Source organism: Pongo abelii, chromosome 1 (genome assembly GCF_028885655.2).
Source record: "Pongo abelii isolate AG06213 chromosome 1, NHGRI_mPonAbe1-v2.0_pri, whole genome shotgun sequence".
Lineage (NCBI taxonomy): Eukaryota > Metazoa > Chordata > Mammalia > Primates > Hominidae > Pongo > Pongo abelii.
The window spans coordinates 221,746,414-221,769,580 of NC_071985.2; the positions used below are offsets into that span (position 1 = coordinate 221,746,414).

Genomic DNA, 23,167 nt, shown 5'->3' on the forward strand with positions numbered 1-23,167 from the left:
GCCTCCCAAAGTGTTGGGATTACAGGCATGAGCCACTGCGCCCAGCCTCTTTTAGAGTATATTGTGATAAGAATGTTTTCCTAATTCAATCTTATTTTCCCTCCATTTGACAAGTTAGTGAGAAATTTAGCAAGAAAATGTCTTTGAGAAGGAGACTGGCAAAAGAGTACCAGATAAATATATCAGGGCAAGAAAACCACGGATGAATTATAACACCCAAACCTATCTTTCCTTCCCTCAGTGCTTCCGAGCCATAATCTGTAATACAACAGTGAGTCTTTAAGTCCCTGCTAGTCCAAATGTCCTCTGTGTATCTCAGAATTATCTTACAGTCTAAAGCTCTCTGGGAGCAGGGGAGTTGAACTCAAACCTGGGTCATCTTGTTAAAGATTTCAATTTTATCTTGGGCAAAGGTGGATGATTCTGTAACGGAAAAACATGAGAGACATGGGATAGTCATGAAAACCTAAAAATAAGTAAATCCAATGCCTTTACAGAGGAGTTCCACAAATAACAAACGGCTCTTCAACCTTCTCTAATGCACAAAATACAAATTTTTTCTCAAAAAGAAATAGACACTGTTTTATTTTTTCTTGAAGTTCAAACCAAAAATCTCCAATGTCTATCTTATGTATGTAATATTAGGTGTCACGTTAGAGTTTTAAAAACAAATTCACTGAACACAGAAGGGACTACAGATGTATAATGGTAACATTATTTCATTTTTAAATGGAATAACCCCAAATCAGAAAGTAAATGGAATAACCCCAAATCACACTTCCCATTCATTTTCTTTGCACAAGGACCTGCTGGTTGAGATGCAAGGACTGGACTTTGAAGAGATGTTGATTCAGATGTAAATTCAGTAGGTTTTTTTTTTTTCTTTTGGAAGTAGGATAGTGTGGTTTCTATGAAGTCAGTCATCTCAGCATGCCAAAAATGGCAAAAATTAGACGCTCTCCTTTCTAGAAATGATTATAATGTACCATGACCAAAAAAGTGGGTTTTTTCCTAACAGATAATCTTGCATAAAAATGACTCTTGGGATTTCAGAAATGGAAAGGCTTTTCTCAAACACGTGTGTGCATGAACACACACACTTTGCATTTTTTCCAACAATAGATCTGAGCTTTCCATAAGTTATGTTATAATGAGAATGGCATCGTCTGGGGCCTTTGAGTGAAAGGGGAATACAGTATTTAGAGTTCAGCGAGAGGGAAGAAGCCTGTCTCAGAAAATAAGATTTCTCTGCTTATGTTCCTGTGAGAGGAATTTTAACTTATAAGGCATGAAGGACTGTTAAGATGCTTCTTTAAAATATCTGATTCTGACTGGGTGTGGTGGCTCACGCCTGTAGTCCCAACACTTTGAAAGGCCAAGGTTGGCAGATCATGAGGTCAGGAGTTCGAGACCGTCCTGGCCAACATGGTGAAACCCCATCTCTACTAAAAATATAAAAATTAGCTGGGCAAGGTGGCGTGCGCCTGCCATCCCAGCTACTCTGGAGGCTGAGGCAGGAGAACTGCTTGAACCTGGGAGGTGGAGGATGCAGTGAGCCGAGGTTGTGCCACTGCATTCCAGCCTGGGCGACAGAGCAAGACTCTGTCTTGAAAAAAATAAAAATAAAATATCCGATCCTATAATTTCATCAGCTTAATTTCAGAGCCAAGTGAGACATCCAATGTCATCAACACAGATCTTAGTGTTCTTCTGGGGTTGCTCACGTAGAGGGAGGAATGAGAAAAGGACCCATCTACCTTCAAGCATTCTCTGGAAAGACCTGGTTTGGCAAGATCAGGAAGTGAGAATAGATGGCTGTCACCTCACAAATATATACGCAAGGGTGAGTAGAAGATAAAGGGACTGTCACTATATCTACTGTGCCATGTTTGGACAACAGAGGAGAGATTTGACAGTCCCTTTCCTTCAGCTGGATATAGCAATAATTTTTCAGTTTCACTGAAATGTAATGGCTTTTTCATGATGAAACTGACATGTTAACTAACACAATGGCTGTCCCAAGCAGCAGATGTTACACCAAGCCAAAAGACAGATATGCCCAAAGATTAGAACCAGAGCCTTAGGGTCAAACAGGTGCAAGTTCCAGCTTTTCACCTCTACCATATACATGCCTCTATGTGGATGCTACTACAGCATACAGGACTCATCTGGAAGGAGCGTGCTGGAACTTCCTAGATAAGTATGAGGCAGGAGCCACAGGATAACATATCAGATCTTTCTGAAATGTTAATTTTACTGGGTAGCAATTAGAAATATTTTCTTATTAAGCCAAACATGGAATAAAATATAAAACCCACTTACAGTTTTAAGGAACAGGAACTCTGAAAGAAATATTGGACTTGATCCACTCTAGATACATGGGATATCAGCCTACTCTCCTGCCTTGAATGGAATATTAGTGGGAAAAAAATGAACACTGGTATATCCTAATAAATATTTGAATCTTTACTCAATTTTTACCTTTGGAAGTTCCCTAAAGGCTCAATTCAAGCCAATTCTGCTTGATGTGCTATGTGTAATACCAAGTATAAGAAATGGCTGCTCTCAGAGCAGAGTAATTAAAAGCAGTATTACCCAACTAGGATGAAAAAGTTAATGGAAGCATTTCCTAAGTTCTCTTTGCAGATTTTTTTTTTTTTTTTTTTTTTTGAGATGGAGTCTCGCTCTGTCGCCAGGCTGGAGTGCGGTGGCGCAATCTCGGCTCACTGCAACCTCCACCTCCCGGGTTCAAGCAATTCTCCTGCCTCAGCCTCCCAAGTAGCTGGGAGTACAGGCACGCACCACCACGCCCAGCTAATTTTTGTACTTTTAGTAGAGACAGGGTTTCAACATGTTGGCCAGAATGGTCTCGATCTCTTGACCTCATGATCCGCCCACCTTGGCCTCCCAAAATGCTGGGATTACAGGCGTGAGCCACTGCACCCGGCCTCTTTGCAGACTTTTTGCTGACCTGTCCAACCTGACTGCATTCAGGCTCTGGTGACCCAAAAGAGTCTTAGTCCTTTTATCCTGGAGAGTCATAAGTAAGGTGCAAACACTGTTAACAAAACGGGCCTTTCCTTAAGAAAACCCATTTCCATTTCACATCTAAGAGGTCATTCACGAGAAGTGTCTTGACAGATTTTGGGTGGTGTTTTGGGGCTGTTTTTACTGAAAAAGTCAAATATGCCCACCATAAATCTTTTCTGTGAAATCAACCAAAAAGTTTCTTTTTCAAAAGTTCTCAAAGCAAATGGAATTTACATCTACGTGCACAATCCAAGGGTCCTGGGATTCCAGAACATTATCAGTCCTGATGGCTATATTCTTAAACACTGATCTATCATTATCCTCCAAATTCCCCTTCCTCCTTATCTAACTTAAATAATGAGATAAGCTCCAACACTCCTGAGCTTTGCTAAATTAGTTTAAATATTTCAAGTTCTGCCAACTCCTACTTCTCTCCCCACTTTTGGGTCTTGACTTAAAAGGTGAAGAAATATTTTAGAGGAAACCTCAGGGCCCAGCTTCATAAATCTTCATCTGCTACTTCCCTAAAATGTCATGCACCCCAGTCTGCAACAGATGGTATTTGGAGAAACAAACAAGCAAATACATAGTGCAGAGGCAGACATTCCTTTCTTCTCAAAGGTATTTTTGCCTTCTTTTGTGAAATGGCTGCTCCCGGGTCTCTGCAACTTTCTACCAAGTATCTTTGCAAACACTACCATCAGAGGCCGTCACATTTACACAGTGGACTGGGCACTCTCACATGGCTTGGCACCTTGCTTGGGCCTGGTCTGTTTGAAGGGTAGCAGGCTCTTCACATAGCTTCAGTGGCACCTCAAGTGTGGCTGCATCTGTGCCATTTTCATAAACTTTACTTGGGAACAGACAAATGTGGCCCAATACACACAGGCCAGAAGATGCAACCTGAGCCAGCAGAACGTTGCCTTGGAAAAGGTTTCTTATTTCAGTTCCAAACCACACATACTTGTACAGTGAACAAATGCAGTGGGGGATATTGGTCCACAACACTCATGTTGAGGCCAAAGGCTCTGCAGTCCTCCACCCTCTTCTCTCCCAACCCCCACCTGCCTTCCTGAGAACTATTGGGTTGCCTGGAAATTTCAGAGGAGTTAGGTGGCTGTCGCTTGGAATGCCAGCGCACTCCAACAAGGAGAGGAACTTGGAAGTATTTTAATCTAAAAGAACATAAGGAGGGGGGTTCCCTATAAATAAAATCATGTTCAAATAAACACAAAAAAGGAGCCAATGTTTCCTGTAAGGCCACTTTTCAGATGGATTACTGGAAGGAGTACTCTTTCACAGTTTTATGGCTTACTTTCCTATCATCTGCTTAAAATTTGGGTCTTTTAAAACATAGATGCTAAGATCTAAGCCTTTACTTGGATGAAATATTACAAAGGAAGCAGAAAGTCTCATTCCAATTGCAGGCTCAGAGGCAGAACTCTTGGACTCTTGGGTTCTATTCCTGGCTTGGTCCCTGGGCTCAGGTCAACCCTCGGTCAGAATCTCACTTCTAATCCCTTCAAATCATTTGTTAGTCCCTGTTGTCTAAACAGTGGGGAAAAACCCTGAGTAACACCCCTGGATCCTGTTCAATCAACTGGGATGGTTGGAGATGGTTATAACTCACTTCCAAGAAGCCAGGGTGATTTATCCCTCGGTGATAGTGTCAGAGCCAGTATGTTCCTAAGAGATACAGTGTCATCAGAACAAACCAGCACCGAAACATTTCTCCACCTGCAAGGATCTCTGCGCTCCTTTAATAGGACTTTAAAATAATATCACCCAGCATTTTTATAGTTCTTTATAGCTTCCACATTAAAATAACTCTGGTTGGGCTTCAAACCCCTGAGAAGCAGAATAAACAGAGAGATAAATTTATCCCCACTTTATAGATGAAAAAACTAAAACTGAGTCTTACATAGATGTCTTGACTTGACCCAGGGCCCAAAGCTAATAAGTAAGGTGGCTGGGACTCTGGCCTGTTGTTTTCCAGATCAAGTGTTCTCTTTCTTTGTTTGACAGGGTCTCACTGTTGCCCAGGCTGGATTGCAGGGGCACAATCATAGCTCACTGCAGCCTCAACCTTCCAGGCTTCAGCAGTCTTCTCATCTCAGCCTCCCAAGTAGCAAGGACCAGAGGTGCACACCACCCACCACCATACCCAGGTATTTTTTTTTTTTTTTTTTTTAAAGATGGGGGCATTATGTTGCCCAGGCTGGTCTCAAACTCCTGGGCTCAAGCAATCCTCCCACCTTGGCCTCCCAAAATGCTGGATTACAGGTGTGGGCCACCGTGCCCAGCCCAAGGGCTCTCTTCTAATGCATAGCTCCTCATGAATACTTCTGGACCTGGACAAATGGACTGAGGGACATTGGTGAAATGGCTGCTATGTAGCCCTTCAGAAGAATCTGTAATTTTAGCTTTTTCTGCACAATAAAGGACACGGATCCACTGATCCAAACATATACCCCACTTGCCTCTGGTAACTTCTGCCATGACTCTCCCACTACTGGCACCTCCAAGAATAGAGAAGGGATGTGGAAGCTAATCCCCCTCCTTTGAGGATATATGAAGACTGGCTGTGCCTCAATTATCACGGTAGCTTTTGTTTCTAGGAGGAGTGAATGGTTAGGCAGATCGCTGTCTCATGAAACTTGCAGTTAAACTTTGTTTGTTTTTTTTTTTTTCTTTTTTTCTGCAGCCTACAAAGTTGGAACTTGCAGTTAAACTTCAATTAGGCTGCCCAATTACTGTCTGCTTTGAGTCAAGCTGCACAACTTTTCTATATCCCGAGTGCCTCATCTACATGGAAATGTAAAACTTCACTGGGCTGAGATGAGGAGTGGCCAGTGCTGATTGTGAATGGCTCCCCAGTGCCTTCATGAGGGCATGGTCTCTGCTGCTGAGGTCCAGATAAGGCTAAGGTGGCAGGCCAGAGGAACCAGACAGAGAAAAATGCAGTGCTGGTCAAGACCTGAATCATGTCAGCGTGCAGGTAATAGTAAAGTAAATCTTGAGTCAGCAGGGAAGAAACTATGTGGAATGCCATATCTTGACACTAACTGACTCTGAAACACGTACAAGAGAAATCCAATGAGCCCCCTCCTCGCAGACCCAGGCAGCAGGGTGCAATGCAGTGGTGCTGGGCACAGGGTCAAGACATAGGCTGGGTCTAAGTCTAGGTCTACCATCTCCGACCAGCTGTGTGGCTGTGGACAAGCTCCATGACTTCTCTGGACTGTCTTGTCCTCATTTGTATATCAAGTATGAAGATTAAATGGGATTCCACACGTGGAGGCACAAAGACAATGCCTGGCACATAGATAAGTTCCTTCCTTTTGCTGTTGCACACACAGTAGTTCCCTTTTACCTGGAAAGTGATTCTCTCTTCTCTTCACCTGGCCAACTCCTACTTCATACTCCAGGCTTCACCTCAAATATTACTTCCCTAGAAAAGCCTGTCTCAACTCCCCTGATCACTAGGTTAGCCACCCTCCTTCTCCCCATCACCTTCTCTGATCATAGTCTCACGGTACCCTCTAAGTCTCCTCTATGTCATTTGTCACAATTTCAGCAAATAAGTGTTTATATAATTTTTTATGTTTGCTGCCCTGCTTGATTATAAGCTCTTTGAGACCAGGGACAGTTTTGGTTTCTGCTATTCCCAACCCTGAGTTCACAGGAAATTTTCAATCACTATTTACTGACAGGGAATGAATAAATGGGAGCTATGTACTGGCTGACAGAAAAATCAAACTTCTATGGCAATGTTGAACAACTAATAAAAACGACAAGAATGTCCCTCTCAAAGACATTCTTTCTGCAGTAACTGTGGCTACATGTGCTCCTAAAAAGAATGAAAAACCTCATCAAGACTTTCAAGCTGACAATGTATAAAATTCAAGCCATTTCTTTCTCGTCAACATTATTAAAACCTCACAGCACAAAATCACCTTTAAAAAATTTATCACATATACCTTGAACCCTTTTTATCAATCAATCCCTTGGCTATTTTGACATTTTAAGAATACACATGCTTCTTTGGGAACTCTTAGGCATCTTCAGCTTTACACTTCATTAAGTCTTATTATCTTAACAAATACTGGAGGTGGACTTCTTGGGCTTTGAGCAGAGATGGAAAAACTAACTGGAAATACTTTCGAAGCCTCCTCACTGCCTGCCCCTCCCCACAACTTCATAAATGCTTCAAAATATACTCAAGGATTGTTTTAGTTTTGTATCTGAGAATAGAATGTAACTTAACTAAAGTAAACCATACAGAGTTTACTCAGCTGCTTCCAGATGGAAGGCATTCTGGCACAGCACACTGCATGGCCCCAGTCCACAATCGGAGCGTCTCCCCTACTGCAGTAATGTGTCTTCAGTAAGTTTTCCTGGTGACAGACAAATGGATTCACTTCAATTGGGGACAACTTCACTTCACATCCTATTTGAGGGAGTGATAGGGTGTGGACGTGGGCCAGGCCCTAGGCATTCTAAAAGGGCGTACTAATTCACTCAGGGAAAATCTATTATCCAGGCAGCAGCAAAATCCTTCTGGGCTTAAGTCGAGTCTAGCTTGGCTGGGCCCTTAACATTCATTATACCCTTTGTTGATAAGAATCCCCAATTAGTCACTCTGGAAAAGGGAGGCTAAAATAGGCCATTCAAGCAAACAGCTACATTAAAGCGGTTGGGTTCTGTGGGGTTTGGAACCATATGGGCTGTCCCTGATTTCCAGTCTCAGCTGGTATCAAGGCCAGACAGCAATCCCACAGCAGAACTGCCGACCTGCTGGGGGGATGGGGGGTGGCACTTTTCTTTATGAGGCTGGGGCTGGCACTTTCAAGCGGAAGGAAAATTAAGAAGGAACAGACCCACGTGGTGAACAACAACTGCGGGGATTCTAGAACTATACCACGGGGTGTAGGAGTAAGAACCAGACTACAGTCTGACAGTTTTCTTCATGGGCATGTCGGGATCCAGTTGGCTTGGTGAACAGAAGAAGCTTCTAACAATTTAATCCTAATTCTGACCTCTCTAGTGGAGAAAAATAACATAATATACTCATACATACCTATATATATAATATGCTATATATACATGCATATATAAAATATATAGCATATATAAAATATGCTATATATACATTTATCTGAAAAAATTCATGCCAGGTTTCTATACCTCATTTTCATCTTTTTATATTAGGCAGATCAGAAATTTCAGTTACAAGTATTCGAATTAAAAACCCTATAACTAAGAAAGTGCACAATTAAACACATCAGTATGGATTAGGAGAAGCAGCAGACCTAGGCTGGAAACTGCAAAAGCCACTCTCCCCACACCACTGACCTGGGGCCGCTGAGAGTGGCTGTGTCTCTCACCGCCTGGGCTGTTTCTGATGCAAAATCCAGGGCGCCTGCCACTGGCTTGGTTACAGTGCCAACAAGCCCTTTTCCAAGGCCAGATATGAAACCGCTGACACCCCCTTCTGTTTTCACACCTTCCACTGTCGAAGTTATAACACTGGTCAGTCCACCAATGATACCTAGAGAAAAAGACAAGGGCTGTTGTAACCTGACAAGGACAAAAGCAAAAGCATTTAAAGCCAAACCCCTTGATTATGGAATGATAACTTAAGGCCCTTCTATTAATCTCTGTGCCAGAGAGGCCACAGACAGGCCAACTCACAGAAGAGGATCCTGCAGATTTGCTCATTAAGTCCAGAGTCAGAGGATATATGTTACATGTTAGTCAGAAGTAAAGTGTGTTCCAGTTCAAAAAAAAAAAAAAAAATCAAAGAAAAGCTGAGAGGTTAACAGTGGCCAATTTTTCAATCCCAGAGCTTGGGCAGCCTACGGACGATCAGGAGAGGATACAGATAGAGGATTAAATTAATAGGAGACTAGAAAATTGGGCCTTTGGGGAAAGTTTGAAGATGATGGCATCCTATGAAATATAAGGCAGAGGCTGGGCGCGGTGGCTCACGCCCATAATCCCAGCAATTTGGGAGGCTGCAGTGGGCAGATCACGAGGTCAAGAGATCGAGACCATCCTGGCTAACATGTTGAAACCCCATCTTTACTAAAAATACAAAAATTAGTTGGGCGTGGTGATGCGTGCCTGTAGTCCCAGCTACTCGGGAGGCTAAGGCAGGAGAATTGCTTGAACCCAGGAGGCGGAGGTTGCAGTGAGCCGAGATCGCACCATTGCACTCCAGCCTGGCGACCAAGCGAGACTCTGTCTCAAAAAAAAAAAAAAAGAGAAAGAAAGATATCTAAGGCAGAGAGAGATAACTAAATGTAGTTGTTCCTTAGTATCCATGTGGGATTGATCCAGGATCCCCTGCAGATACCAAAATCCTAGGATGCTCAAGTCCCTTACATAATGTGCTGTAGGTGTTTGCATATAACCTACACACACCGTCCTGTATATGTTACATCACCTCTAGATTATTTATAGTAGCTAATACAATGCCCACATATCACTTCAGTTGTGTGGAGTCAATACAGTATTTGAAACATGTGGCAAATTCAAATTTTGCTTTCTGGCACTTTGCGAAATCTTTTTTTTCCCCAAATATTTTCCATCCATGGTTGGCTGAATCTGTGGATATGGAGAGCTGATGGTATACATTTGCAGTTTTCAAAGAACACTATGGGGATGACTGGCCAACCCCACTGGATGCCTGAAATAAGGTAAAAGCTACTGCATGCTTTGATGAAATTCAGTATCGGCAATTATATAAAACCTTCTTGAAGAGCACCCCAAAAAGCTGTGAAAGCTGGCTGGGACCCTCAATGGAGTCAGTTCAAAAGACCAATCCAGGTCAAAAAGACATTCCAAACATTTTGCAAGTTGACAGCAATGGCTGAAAACACCTTAGAAGAGGCCAGAAGCTGGCAGAGGCTGAAGAGGTCACAGTCACTAAAGGGAAGAGGCAGCCCATCCGGGGAGCATCTCCAGGACCTGTGCCAGGGACACTCACAGGATGTTTACCCTCTGACAGTGGGGTGTGAGGAAGCTCTCTAGACTCTTCAGCTCTAGTGAGACAAATTGGTAAAGGAAACTCCTTGGGTGAGAATGTACTAACAATTCACAACATTTCTTTTGGATTCTGGGTAAATTTGCTCCAGTGAGGCAATATCTCTTTCCCAAACTTTTTTTTTTTTATTTTAGAAACAGGGTGTCCGTCTATCACCCAGGCTGGAGTGCAGTGGCATGATTACCGCTTGCTGCAGCCTTAAACTCCTGGGCTCAAGCGATTCTCCCTCTAGGTCTTCCAAAGTACCGGGCTTACTGTCCTGAGCCACTGCACCCAGCCCTTTCCCAAACTTTTGAACAAAGTTCTTGGCAGAGCACACACAGAACAGGAATTCAGACTGGGACCTGAGAGACAGAACATGACTGAACCTGGGTCCAGCAGGGCCTGCAGAGAGAACTGAGCACAATTCCCAGTTCTTACACCAAGGCGATTGAGTGGATTCTGGTTCTTATCATCTTCTAAAGGTCTTTTCATCCTAAGGGAAGACTCTCACTCTAGGATACTGCCTTCATATAACCCAGAGCTCAGTGGATCCTCTTTGGATGAAGCCACTGGCTCCTGGAGAGAGGCTGTACATATTGTAGGAATGATTCTTTTTTTTTTTTTTTTTGAGACAGAGTCTCGCTCTGTCACCCAGGCTGGAGTGCAGTGGCCAGATCTCGGCTCACTGCAGGCTCTGCCTCCTGGGTTTATGCCATTCTCCTGCCTCAGCCTCCCGAGTAGCTGGGACTACAGGCGCCCACCACCACGCCCGGCTAATTTTTTGTATTTTTAGTAGAGATAGGGTTTCACCATGTTAGCCAGGATGGTCTCGATCTCCTGACCTTGTGATCCGCCCGCCTCGGCCTCCCAAAGTGCTGGGATTATATGCGTGAGCCACTGCGCCCGGCCAGGAATGATTCTTGATGGGAGGTGATTTTGCAACTTTGAACCAATCATGCATTTTCTCAGCACATTTGTGTGTTCATCCAGAAAGTGAGGAGAGCCATGCTCTCTCCATGTCACAAGGATGCTGGCCAGATAAAGGCCACCATACATAACAAAGCATTTTATATTCATTTTAAAAGTCTTCCAAGAGTCCAATGTACTGTCATTACCGTTACTAGAAAGAATGATTAAACCTTAACCCCAAATGATTGCCCAACACTCATCTTTTAAAATCCATAAACAAATTACTTTCAGCCAAATTTCACTTCTGGCCTGACGTCTCCTTAGGGACAGCTCCCTTTACGGTTGGGCAGCCTTAGGAAAAGCAAAGGCATTTTGATCCAAATCTCACCATTAGGAAAGCTGATAAACAAAAACTCTATTCTAAATGTGTCCTAAGCACAAATACAAATAAAATTTTTTACTGTCTATATTTCTTCCTCTTCTTCCAAATGCAGATAATTAATACTGATCAGTCTTGATATGACTCTGATAGCTTTGGATGGTTCCTAAGGATCTGGTACAAAGAGTTTAATTTACTGAGCCTTACTATGCATGAGCTATGTGCCAGGTGTCATGTGAGGTACACAAGGATAAAAGTGAATGCAAAGTGGTCTTTCTCCCTTCCTCACATTCTCAATCTATCAGATGTACACAGCTGGTGACATACACAACCCAGACTGTGCTCTGTCATTAACTCTAACAGAGACAATCGAGCTGGGAAAATGTATTGAGTTGGGACTTATAGGCTGAGTAGGATTTTGATAGACAAGGAAGTGAGGCAGATGAGGGAGAGCAGAAGGACCATGTGTGAGCAAGGACTTGGAAGCACACCTGGGAAGCAGTACATAGCTCTGCGTGGCCAAAGTGCAGCATGGCTGAGGGATGGTGGTTGGAAAATTGGCTGGATTTATAGTTCCAAGGGCCTTGGATGTTGTACTAAGAAATCGTTAAGAAAAATGCAACAAAAGGCAAATGACTCAGAATTAAAGCATTAAAAGAATTCAAACTCAGAGACCAAATGCATTCATGCCATCACCAACATCTCTTAGGCAGATAAATTTATAATTTTAGTGAATGCATATTATGCAAAACTAAAAAACACCTGGGCTACAAACCTGGCCACAAATTCCCCATTTCAATTTCTTTGGAAGGAATGATCAGTAAGGAGAAGGCAGAGGTTACAATTCTAAGAGAAGTAGCAGCTACAATTCTAAGAACAGGTCTGGTTGATTACACCTTATGATACTTTGGGAACAGAAGCCAGAGAACGAAAAGGAATTGCAATGTGCACAACATTCAGAAAACGAATGAGGAGTTCTCACCGGCTGTCGTATTTCAACTGCAAGGAGGATAAAGTAAGAGAGCTTGCAAGGCTATCAGGTACACCAACGCAGGATTTCCTCTGTTGTCAGCTTTTTTTTTTTTTTGGGAAATGGAGTCTTGCTCTGTTGCCAGGCTGGAGTGCAGTGGCACAATCTCAGCTCATTGCAACCTCTGCCTCCAGGGTTCAATTTTCGTATTTTTGTCTAATTTTTGTATTTTTGGTAGAGACGGGGTTCCACCATGTTGGCCAGGCTGGTCTCAAACTCCTGACCTCAAATGATCCACCCGCCTCGACCTCCCAAAGTGCTGGGATTACAGGAGTGAGCCACTGTGCCTGGCCTAATTTTTGTATTCTTAGTAGAGGCGGGGTTTCACTGTGTTGGCCAGGCTAGTCTCAAACTCCTGACCTCATGATCCGCTCTCCTAGGCCTCCCAAAATGCTGGGATTACAAGCATGAGCCACCACGCCCAGCCCAGCTTTCTTTTTTCATAGCTGCAATCAGATTGATACAAAGGCGCCTCTGAGGACCAGCAGCAGCAGAGCCTGATGTCACCCATGACTTACCATGAGCCAGGCCATGGATGCCGGCTACAAGGTGTTCACCACTTGTGGCTGCGTGGTACCTGATGTACTCCCGCTCTGACTGATGCCGATTGTCCATCGTCTTCCCTAAGCCATCTGATAATGTTCCAGCAAACTAGAAGGAGTTAAAAACAGGAGAAGAGTTTTAAAGTCTTAGCACTATTTTTACTATTTGAATTACTTTAAATAAATTTAAATTAAATACATTTAGATAAGCCCATGCTGGTCTGTAGTGGTGTGATCTTATCTCAACACAACCTCCGCCTCCCAGGCTCAAGTGATTCTCCTGCCTCAGGCTCCCGAGTAGCTGAGATTACAGGTGTGTACCGTCACACCTGGCTAATTTTTGTATTTTTAGTAGAGATGGGGTTTCACCATGTTGGTCAGGCTAGTCTCAAACTCCTGACCTCAAGTGATCTGCCCATCTAGGCCTCCCAAAGTTCTGGGATTACAGGCCTGAGCCACTGTGCCTGGCCAATAATTTAAATATAAATAAATTTAAATATTTTAAATGCAGTTACCTATACTGTCTGCCCCAGGTGAGTGGTTCTCAAAAGGACTGGACACATACAAATTGGGGGATGCATACAATGGAGGACACTAGGCTTTGCAAAGCAACTACTAAAAATCTTTAATGACATTCACTTTCCAGAATACTACTCCAAATTTACTGAAAAAAATCAGAGGTATAACAAAATAGTCTTGAGGGAGGAAAAGTGAGCTTCAGGACTGTATCATGGTAAGAACATAGGCTCTTTGCTCTAAGAATTAGTGGAATTCAAAACAGGAAATGTGTCAGATTGTTGCTTTAGGGTTTGGTATCAAATATTTGGAGACATCAAACTCCCTCCAGTAATGCTGTCTTTCATTTATTCAATAATTACTGAGTACCTATGAGGTGCCAAGCTCCATTTGTCAAAAGCCAAAAACGAAATCGATGGAAAGATTAACAGGTTAGGTCACCTTTCATAGGAGGTGGCAGACTTGAACTCATGATTTCAAATGCAAACCCACCCTTTCCACAATTCAGAGATTTTATTTATCCTGGCATACTTTAACCAGAAAAGCTGTCTCATCCATCAAAGCTGGGATAAAAAGGACATAAAACTCTGTTTTGTCACAAGACAATCTGAAAAGGTTTAAAGTGACAGTTAATAAACCACAGAGTACTTATCCTCATCATTCAGTCATAAAAAGAGAAGGATATCAAATATATAATTAACCTCCTCAGGAAGGATCTACCAAAACAAGTGGTTTAAGTGCCAATGACCCAGGACTAACCTCTTAGAAAACTCACAGGAATGTTCCTTAGATACAAGGCTCAGGGGAAAGCCTCAAGGCAAGCTGCCTGCCTGCAAGGCCCAGGAACTGGGTGGCCATCTAGGGGCCTATTTCATTCTCCTTTGGCAAGGGGGTTAGGGTGCATGTTACACAGATCAGATCTGCCCTGGAAACCTCAGTTATGAGGATTCTTGACACAAGTGACACGTAAGTTCTGGGCACAGAAGAGGGACTAGTGAACACAGCAGTAATTCCATGTAAAGCAACAGTTCCTGGAAGAAGCTATGGGAAGACTCATGCCTTTTACTCAGTCCAAATATTTTACAACCTAGGGCAGTGATTCCTGACCTTTCTGGAGATGTAACCCCTATCATTATTTGTTTGCTTTCTGCCTTGCCTTCCATATCACTGCCTGTCTAATGAGAGAATTAAAGTTAATGAGAATTAATAACTTTCTTTAGGACAACTGGAAACACCACACAATGCTGCCAAGCTAGCACCGTGAATCACTAAGGAGTGGCTTCAGTCACAGACCCCATCTGAGAGTTACCACAGTATAGGAGAAGGGCCACAAGCTGGGGCATCTGACCAAACTTCAGTCCTCCCTCGACCATTCTGGTAACTACATGACCCTGAGCAAGGCCACCTACCTCTGAGCCTCCTCTGCATCTGGAGAATAGCGAGAGTACCTACTTTGTCATGTGGCTGGAAGCATTCATGACAATGGCTCGGGGGCCTGGTATCTGGTTAGCGTTCTTACTGTTCTTATTACTCTGCTACTAGTCCAAGGAGGAACATGCTTGCAGTGTTTGAGGGAAGCCTGTCGAAGGTTTAGAATTATGGTCATTTGCACTACAGTTTAACATAATAAAATCCTCTCTTTCCAGCAGATAAACACCAGCCTCCCAAGCAAGTTTTTGGAGTGGTACCACTTACAAAATTAGAGTGTTGGACTCTACGATTTCCAAAATCCTTTCCAGCTCTGGCACTGTGTGACCTACAACCCAAGGTAGAATGTCTTTACTAAGTACTTCCTCTGAGCCCAGGACAGATTTAGGTACTGCTGAAGACACAAACAAACAGCAGCCTTGAACCCTGCCCTCAAGAACTGACAGTCTCTTTGAGAAGGTAACAATCGTATACACGAAACAGTCAGCAGGAACCCAGGACACAAACTACACAGAAAGGAGATGTGGCCTTTGTTTTGGAAAGAATCAGTAAGAGTCCCCGCTATGTTTAGAATTATGTAGGCTGCCAGTGTTCTTCAGGTTCTGGACAAAAACGTGTCTCTCTGGTGCCCCAGACGCTGTGAGAACCACAGTTATGTGACGTGTGCCCATGTCCTGTTTGTCTCCAGGGGACACATCTCCACCTGAAGAGACCCAGGAGCACCGCAGCCAATTCAGGGTCTTATTCAGGTCTTTCCTGTTTCTCTCAAGCTCTTACATTCTTTGTAAGAGCTTACATTCTCTTTCTTGGAAGACAGATTGGGTAAAGTGCTTTTTACCTATTGCTGGCCGCTAACTAGGAGGAAGTTAAAAATCCCATAATACACGCCCCCCCCCCCAAGAGAATATGGGAGGATAATCTAGGCAGAATACCCAATATCACTCCCTCTTCTTCTACTCCCATCAATTAATATCCAAAGTTGATGAGTGAGCCTATGCCAAAAGCTTAATTTCCAACTAAGTCTGCTGTGGCAGCCTCAGCTCCCCAGCACCAACTGGGTCCTGGGTATTCTCTGTACAAAGCCAATGTATTGACCCAAGGAGGATGGGATGAGATGACCTAAGAGATCACTCTTCCCTCTAATGCTGGATTCTTCCGTAAGATGAAGACCTTTGCCATGGAAAGGTACCTACACCTATCTCAACTTACTGTAGGACTTCTGTCTGAATTCCTGTTTCTCTGTCCATAAAAAATTGCTTGTGCAAGCCAACTGGACTTGTCCTTTGCCACTTGTTAACAGTCAACCATTACAAAAGTCTTCACCCCTAGAAATACAGCTTTGAGAACCCAGAAAACTTGAGTAGATGTTGAAATCTATGATCCAACCAAACCTGTATTGATAAGTAGTTAATCAGATTTTACTGGGAAAGACGTTTTACAGAAACTAAACCAAAGCCAGCCAGATGATGGATACAGTGGTAAAGGCAGGGCCCTGGGCCAGTTCACTGCACTCTGAGTATTGAATCCAGACTACCATAAAGCATGTGGCCTCCTTTTACTATGGAGGCATTTAGTTAGGCATCCTTAATTCTACCCCATTCCCCACCTCAGTGGGAAGGTAAGTCCTGCCCAGCCGTTATTTCTCCCTCAAAGACAGCAGAAAACACGTGGGCTGTGGAGGGAGGGAATTCCAGTGGTGCTCATCATGGGTGCCCTCTGGCCTTGCTCTTCTCTGAAGCTTGAAAGCACTATTTTACCCAGGTCCTTGACTTTGAAGATGGTCATCAAAACAGGGCAGAGATACCCAAAAGAGCTACACCATCATGTAGGGAGTGACTGGCCCAGGCCATCCTTCATGACCCCATCTTCCCACTGTCTTGTGACAAGTAAAGCCTGGAGGTAGAGGTCCAGATTATTCAGACGAAGGAGAAATGAGTCCCGATGTGAGCAAGTACAAATCCACTACACATCCAGTCAACCAAGAAATCCAACATGTGCAGAAGCCCTACTTGTATGGCAGGCTAGAGACAGAGAATCAGAAATCAGAAGTGGTTTCTGTCGCTTGCCTTCAAGACCTCAGTAGGGAAGTATGGATGTGGCATAATAGAAAGATAATCACACCTGAGTTTGAATTTTGACTGTGACACCCAACAGCTATGAGATCACAGACAAGTAACCTTTGCGGGTCTCTGTTTTCCTCCTTTTCAAAATGGGGATACAAATATTCCCTACAAAAATGCTGTAAGGATTAGGTAATACATGTAAGGCACATAGCACAGAGCCTGATACATATGAGACATTCAATAAAAACAGTATTATGTTATCTAAACTTTGACTTCTTCATATGCAAAATGGGAATAATCGGATTCTGCAGGACTGTCTTGAGGATTCAGGGATAGTGTGCAGGTAAAGCATCTGGCATGGCATATCCCCCCTAGCAAAGCGGAAGCTATCTGCAGCAGGGCATAACAGCACCAGGGTGTGCTACGCTTCTCAACTGGGAAAGCAACTAGCAACTGGAAGGTAATCTGCAGACAATTTGTAACTCTTTGGTTATAATACCTTAACACCAGAAGGAGCATTTACGGAGACTTAAGTCTGCCTACCTCATTTTGCAGCAATCTCAAGTCCACAAAATACTTAAGGCTTCAAGTGCATGTTGTTCTAGCTAAAATGAAAGGTTCCAAGGAACAAAATGTCCTTCAGAAAATCTGCTGTTATACTCACAAAGACAATGATTTTCCCCTTCCTTTCACTTCAACACATGCCATACTTGTGAATTCTGGCCACAGTCCAAAGTCATTAACTTCTATAAAGCAATATTTTCAGCAAGGGGGTAAAAATCTCAGAAGTACTTCAAGATGCCAGTTCTACTGAATAGCTAACACACACTCTGTCAACACCCCCCTTCCCAAAATAATGTCATTGTCTACACAAATGGAGACACTGCAAATTAGCCTGGGTTTTGGGCCTGGCTCCGAAGGGCTGATTTTATAAAACCGAAATTCAAGTAGACACTGGAATGGGGCAAGGGAAAAAATTCACACTGTGTTCCTCTGTTCTGTCCGATCAGTTTACCTGACCCTTTTATGATCTTCAGCAAGCATGGAGTGCCAAAGGCATTTGGCCAGTGTAACAGGAGCTGGGGCTTGAATTTCTCTCCCTTCTCTTGGGTTCTTCTTTCACAGTTATTTACCTAATGGAAATTTCCTCTTTAATATCTTTGCCTCACTGAGTAATTGCTGGTGGCAGTATCTTCCTTGTCACCAGGGAAGATGGTAACCAAATACAACAGGAAAAGAGAGAGAAGTGGCAGGACTCTGTAGTGTGATGGAGAAGTTTTATATTCTTCCAAGTACAAATGCTCCTTGACTTATGATGGGATTACGTCCGGGTAAGCCCATTTTTAAGTTGAAAAGGCTGTAAGTAAAAATGAATTTCATACACCTAACATATCTAAACATGCCCAGAACACTTATATTAGCTGACAGCTGGGCGAAGTCATCTGGCAGCAGGGCCCACTGTAGAGTATTTGTTCCCTCTTCCTGATCACGTGGCTAACTAGGAGCTGCGGCTGCTGCTGCCCAGCACTGTGACAGAATCGGATCACATGTCACCAGCCCAGGAAGATCAAAACTCAAAATCTAGTAGTACAGTTTCTACTGAATGAATATAGCTTTTGCGTCATCGTCAAGTCAAAAAATCTTAAGTTAAACCACCACAAGTCAGAGACTATACAAGGTTGTACAGCTGCAAACCTCAGCTACCAGCACAGCTCTAATTCTAATCAGCATTGTCTGCAATAAGCTATGTTTGAACCCATAAATTTGGAAAACCCAACTATCTATTGTGCCTCTAAGTAAGGCTGCCATGAACTTTTTGGGAGCTGCCATGATGTAGTCAAACAAGCAGGAGCAAAGGAATCAAATCTTACCCTGACAGTTACCAAACATGCATGCTGGTGGAAGAGGCTTAATTTCTCTGAACCTCAGTTTATCCACCTGCTAAAATCACATACTTTCTACTGTAAGGGATTGCTCTTTTTTTTTTTTTTTTTTGCTGGCTGAGTCTCGCTCTGTTACCCAGGCTGGAGTGCAGTACTGCGATCACAGCTCACTGTAACCTCCACCTCCTGGGTTCACGTGGTTCTCATGCCTCAGCCTCCTGTAGCAGGGATTACAGTTGTGTGCCACCACGCCTGGCTAATTTTTGTATTTTTAGTAGAGACAGGGTCTCACCGTGTTGGCCAGGTTGGTCTTGAACTCCTGGCTTCAGGTGATCTGCCTGCCTCGGCCCCACAAGGTGCTAGGATTACAGGCATAAGCCACTGAGCCTGGCCTGCAAAGGACAGTTTTGAAGAGTTAAGAGGATAATTACTGCAAAATGTTTGGTGTAGCATTTGGCCAACACTTTTTACAAGTTTCTTAGAAGTAGTATGGGACTTTCAACTTCAGAGTCATTTTCAACTCTGCTGGTATACTACTAGGAAAACCACCTTTGAGTCATGTAAGACCTAAGTCACTTCAAAACGAAAGTCTTCACCACTGACTTCTGTTTGATACTGTCAAAATATCCACAGTTAAAAAGTATTCTGAGTGTGAGTTTTGCCTTGATGTTGAAGAACCCTTTTGTGATACTCATAAACAGAGAAGAGTTAAAGGAAAATGTGACCTGAAAAGCAGTGAATATCTATTGTTGATAAAAGGCAAACCAAACAGCTAGTCCTCACTCAGCCAAATCACGAAGGGGTGGGGAGGCTGGGAAGAGGCATTAAAAAAAAAAAAAAAAAAAAAAGGCACGGAACAAGTTGAGGTTTGGCAAGAAGGAAGCATTTCTGGATTGCAGATTTCTATCCACTAGAAGAGGAGTGCGTTTGTCTGCTTTCAGTTCTACTTGGTTATGGATTATGTATAGCCCTTAAGGCAAAGAGAAAAGAAGGGGAGGAATCCAGAAAGGAGACCATGAATAAAAACAATAGAGGCATTTTAAAGTTGGGACTGACATCCTAATTCCAGTAATATGCCTAAGCCAATGACCTTGCTTTTTTTTTTTCCTGGTCTCTGGAGATCTAAAAGCCCTCCTACCCTAAGATGCACACCATGTTGCTATTTCACGGATAAACACTTATCAGGCAACAGACACTCCTTTTTCAGTTAAGAAACAAAGTTATCTAAAGCCACCCAGAATTATCTCAGCACACAAGGTTGAAACACATGCAAGGAAGTCAGGCCTCAGGACTGTCCTGCTGTCTTAACTAACCCAAGACACACGCCTGCTGAACTGGCAAGTTTCTCTTGCTATTCTGCAACTCTGACCCAGTTGTGAACTCAGATGCTGTTTCAGATTAATCTGGAAGCTCAGAGTGGTTTGAAGCATTCCCATAATAGGATTTTGCTTTTTCCTTAAAAAGGATTGGTGGAGTATGCTATAAAGTAAAAATCGCAGAAATAAGCAGGATGTACACAGGTAGAATCAAGACAACTGATCTTCAACATAGAGAAGTCAGGGCTTAGTCAAATCCTATTTTCCCTATAGTTTTTCCACATTGATTATAAAGAACTATGAAGGACGGATGAATCCTGAAGCCCAGCTGTGGACGGAATTGTGTCCTGCCTTTCAGCTCTTCATCAGCTAGGACCCAGTGTAGGACTTTTTGGCAGAAGGGGTGCATGCTCATGTTGAAAATGCCAGGCCCCTACTTGTCCGTTACTGAAAACCCCATGAAGCGTGCAGAGGGAAGCCTGAAGATAGGTTTCCATACAGTTAGTACTGGCCATGGGGAATATGCCTTCCCACCCCATGAGAGCTCCAGTTTTGCCATCCTAACAAGGTTTTTCAAAATGCATAAATAGCTTGTGCCTCAGTACTGAACCAGGAGACAGATTATAACGCAGGAAAAAAATTCCCTCTATGGTGGTCACACCATAAAGCCTGATTTGGCAGATAACTTATTTCAACTCCAAGAAAGCACACAGGCTTTCAAAAGCAGAGTCCTGATGCCAACTCTGTCATTAGTATCAGCTGGGTGAACATAAGCAAAAGACACACTCTCCTTAGGATCAGTGTCTTCATCTACAAAACAGGGAGAACACCACCCATGGAGTTACCCACGGAGACCTTGGTTACAAAAGCACTTGGAAAAAAACACAAATCAAAGGGTTATTACTGGAAATCCTGTCCTTTCTTCCAATGAGTGCTCTCCGGCACCCTCCTCTTTCTCCCCCACTGAATCCTGCATGTCTCATCCTAAACTATGGAAATCACCTCATGCCCATTCTGGAACAAAGGAAAGCATCAATATGTCAATTAAAATCGCAAAATACACAACTTTAGAAATGAAACCGAACATTCCTCAACAGAAAAGAAGCTCAAGATGATCTCCTTCCTAGTCACAAGACCTCCATTCTTACAAAGTACTTTGTATTTATTTCAAATAATAAATATATTCACTTTAATGCCAAAGGCTTAGAAAAAAGGAGGTTGGTGATGTCAGAGAAAATAATCATAGATGCTGGGCACCAGTATAAGCTGAGCTTCTTGTGGCAAAAGTAAAATAGGTTTCAAGGGTTTGGAATAAGTTTTTTGAGGTTTTTAGAAAGAAATCCATTCCCAACTATTTCTTTAAATAAATTAAGTTTTAGATGAGTGTGTAGCAGAGTAGGTAAGGGCAAACTTCCAAGTACTGAAGACCACAGTGGAACTTCTGGAATCATAAGCATCAGCCAACAATGTGCCAGCCACTGTCTTTGGGGCCTCTCATCAATGAAATATTTAACTAGCTTAATCCTCACAACAATCCTGTGAGGTAGTATTATTATGCTCATTTTACAGATAAAGCTGGAAAGATTATGAGCATTTCCAGCAAAAGTCTGCTAAGTATCTATAACCTAGAGAGGTAACCCAACCATGACTTTTGCTATTGTCTTCATAGAAAAATTCCCTCCTAAATGCCAGTGAAAGTTACACAGAAACATCAGGCATATCTCTTTTTTCTCCCAAGCAGCAGAACTGACAAAGGAAGGCAGCTCACAAAAATATATTAAAAAATTTCTGAAAAATTACATGCAAATATCTGGACAAGAAAGAGGAGTCAGGCTCCAGTGTTCTTTCTTGATCCATATCCCTAACTCAGACACCGGCCCACTTCCATCACCCAGACCTTTCCGGAGGCCACGTGGCCTAGAATCTACTTCTTTTCCCGAAGCTACTACTCTGACAATCTGAAATAGGCCCCAAAGAAATAGGAGGCTTGGTACATGTCCGTTATGTGGATCACGTCACACCACACCAGCTTACATTACTAGTATGTACCATTTATACTAGGAAGAAAGATGGAGGCCAGACTGGGGTGGAGATTGGGACCAGTGATTTCAAGAGGTGCTGCCTATGGAGGAGAGGTCTCCTCTTCCACCCCAGCTTCTTACAGGAGAATGATTTCCTGAAGGAGGTAGAGCACCAAAGCTAAAACATTTGCTTAGTTAGAGCTGGTCTGGTCAAGCAAACTAACTCCAAAAGAAGCTACTGCTCTGGAAAGGCCTGTTTCATGTACCAGTAATGGACATATATGGAGATACAAATATAGGGGGATATGGAGAGAAAGAGGACTACGGAGAGAAAGAGGACTTATGGAGAGAAAGCAGGCAAAACCAACCATGCTCCTAGGGTAAAAAAGGAAGATTTTGAAAGTTCATCTGGTTCAATCTTCATTCCTCTTGAGCTTTGCCATTGTTCATTTTTTTTTTCTTTTTTGAGAGGGAGTCTTGATCTGTCACCCAGGCTGGAGTGCAGTGGCATGATCTTGGCTCACTGCAACCTCCGCCTCCTGGGGTCAAGCAATTCTCCTGCCTCAGCCTCCTGAGTGACTGGGATTACAGGCACGCGACACCATGCCTGGCTAATTTTTGTATTTTTAGTACAGATGGGGTTTCACATCACGCTGGCCAGGCTGGTCTCAAAGTCCTGACCTCGTGATCCGCCCGCCTTGGCCTCCCAAAGTGCTGGGATTACAGGTGTGAGCCACCATGTCCAGCTGATCTTTGCCAGTCTTCTGCTATTCAAAATACCCCTGACCCATCTAAGAGTAATACACCATACACCATTCACAGTGGAAACTAAGCTATTGTTTCTAACAACTAACTTTTCATGGTGGTGGGTAGGATAGACCTGCATTTTGGGAAAGCTACATATGCAAAGCTGATACTTCACTTCTAGCAATGCCCAGGGAAGTTATTTATACACAAGTTTCATGTATCTGGGTAAGACCACCAATTGGGAACTGGTCTTTAGCATCTGGGAGAACAAAG

The 23,167-nt window shown here is 43.1% G+C and overlaps 1 protein-coding gene across 5 annotated transcripts in view; it reads right to left on the bottom strand.

Moving 5' to 3' along the window:
• Positions 1 to 23,167, bottom strand: part of VPS13D (vacuolar protein sorting 13 homolog D) — a 282,625-nt gene that overhangs the window by 43,651 nt on the left and 215,807 nt on the right. For all 5 annotated transcript variants that reach the window (XM_024252889.2, XM_024252903.2, XM_024252907.3 and 2 more), the window contains 2 exons: positions 12,897 to 13,029; positions 8,386 to 8,581 (listed from right to left, as the gene is read on the bottom strand). In XM_024252889.2, coding sequence (XP_024108657.2) covers positions 8,386 to 8,581; positions 12,897 to 13,029 — 329 coding nt within the window. The remainder of the gene's footprint in view (positions 1 to 8,385; positions 8,582 to 12,896; positions 13,030 to 23,167) is intronic.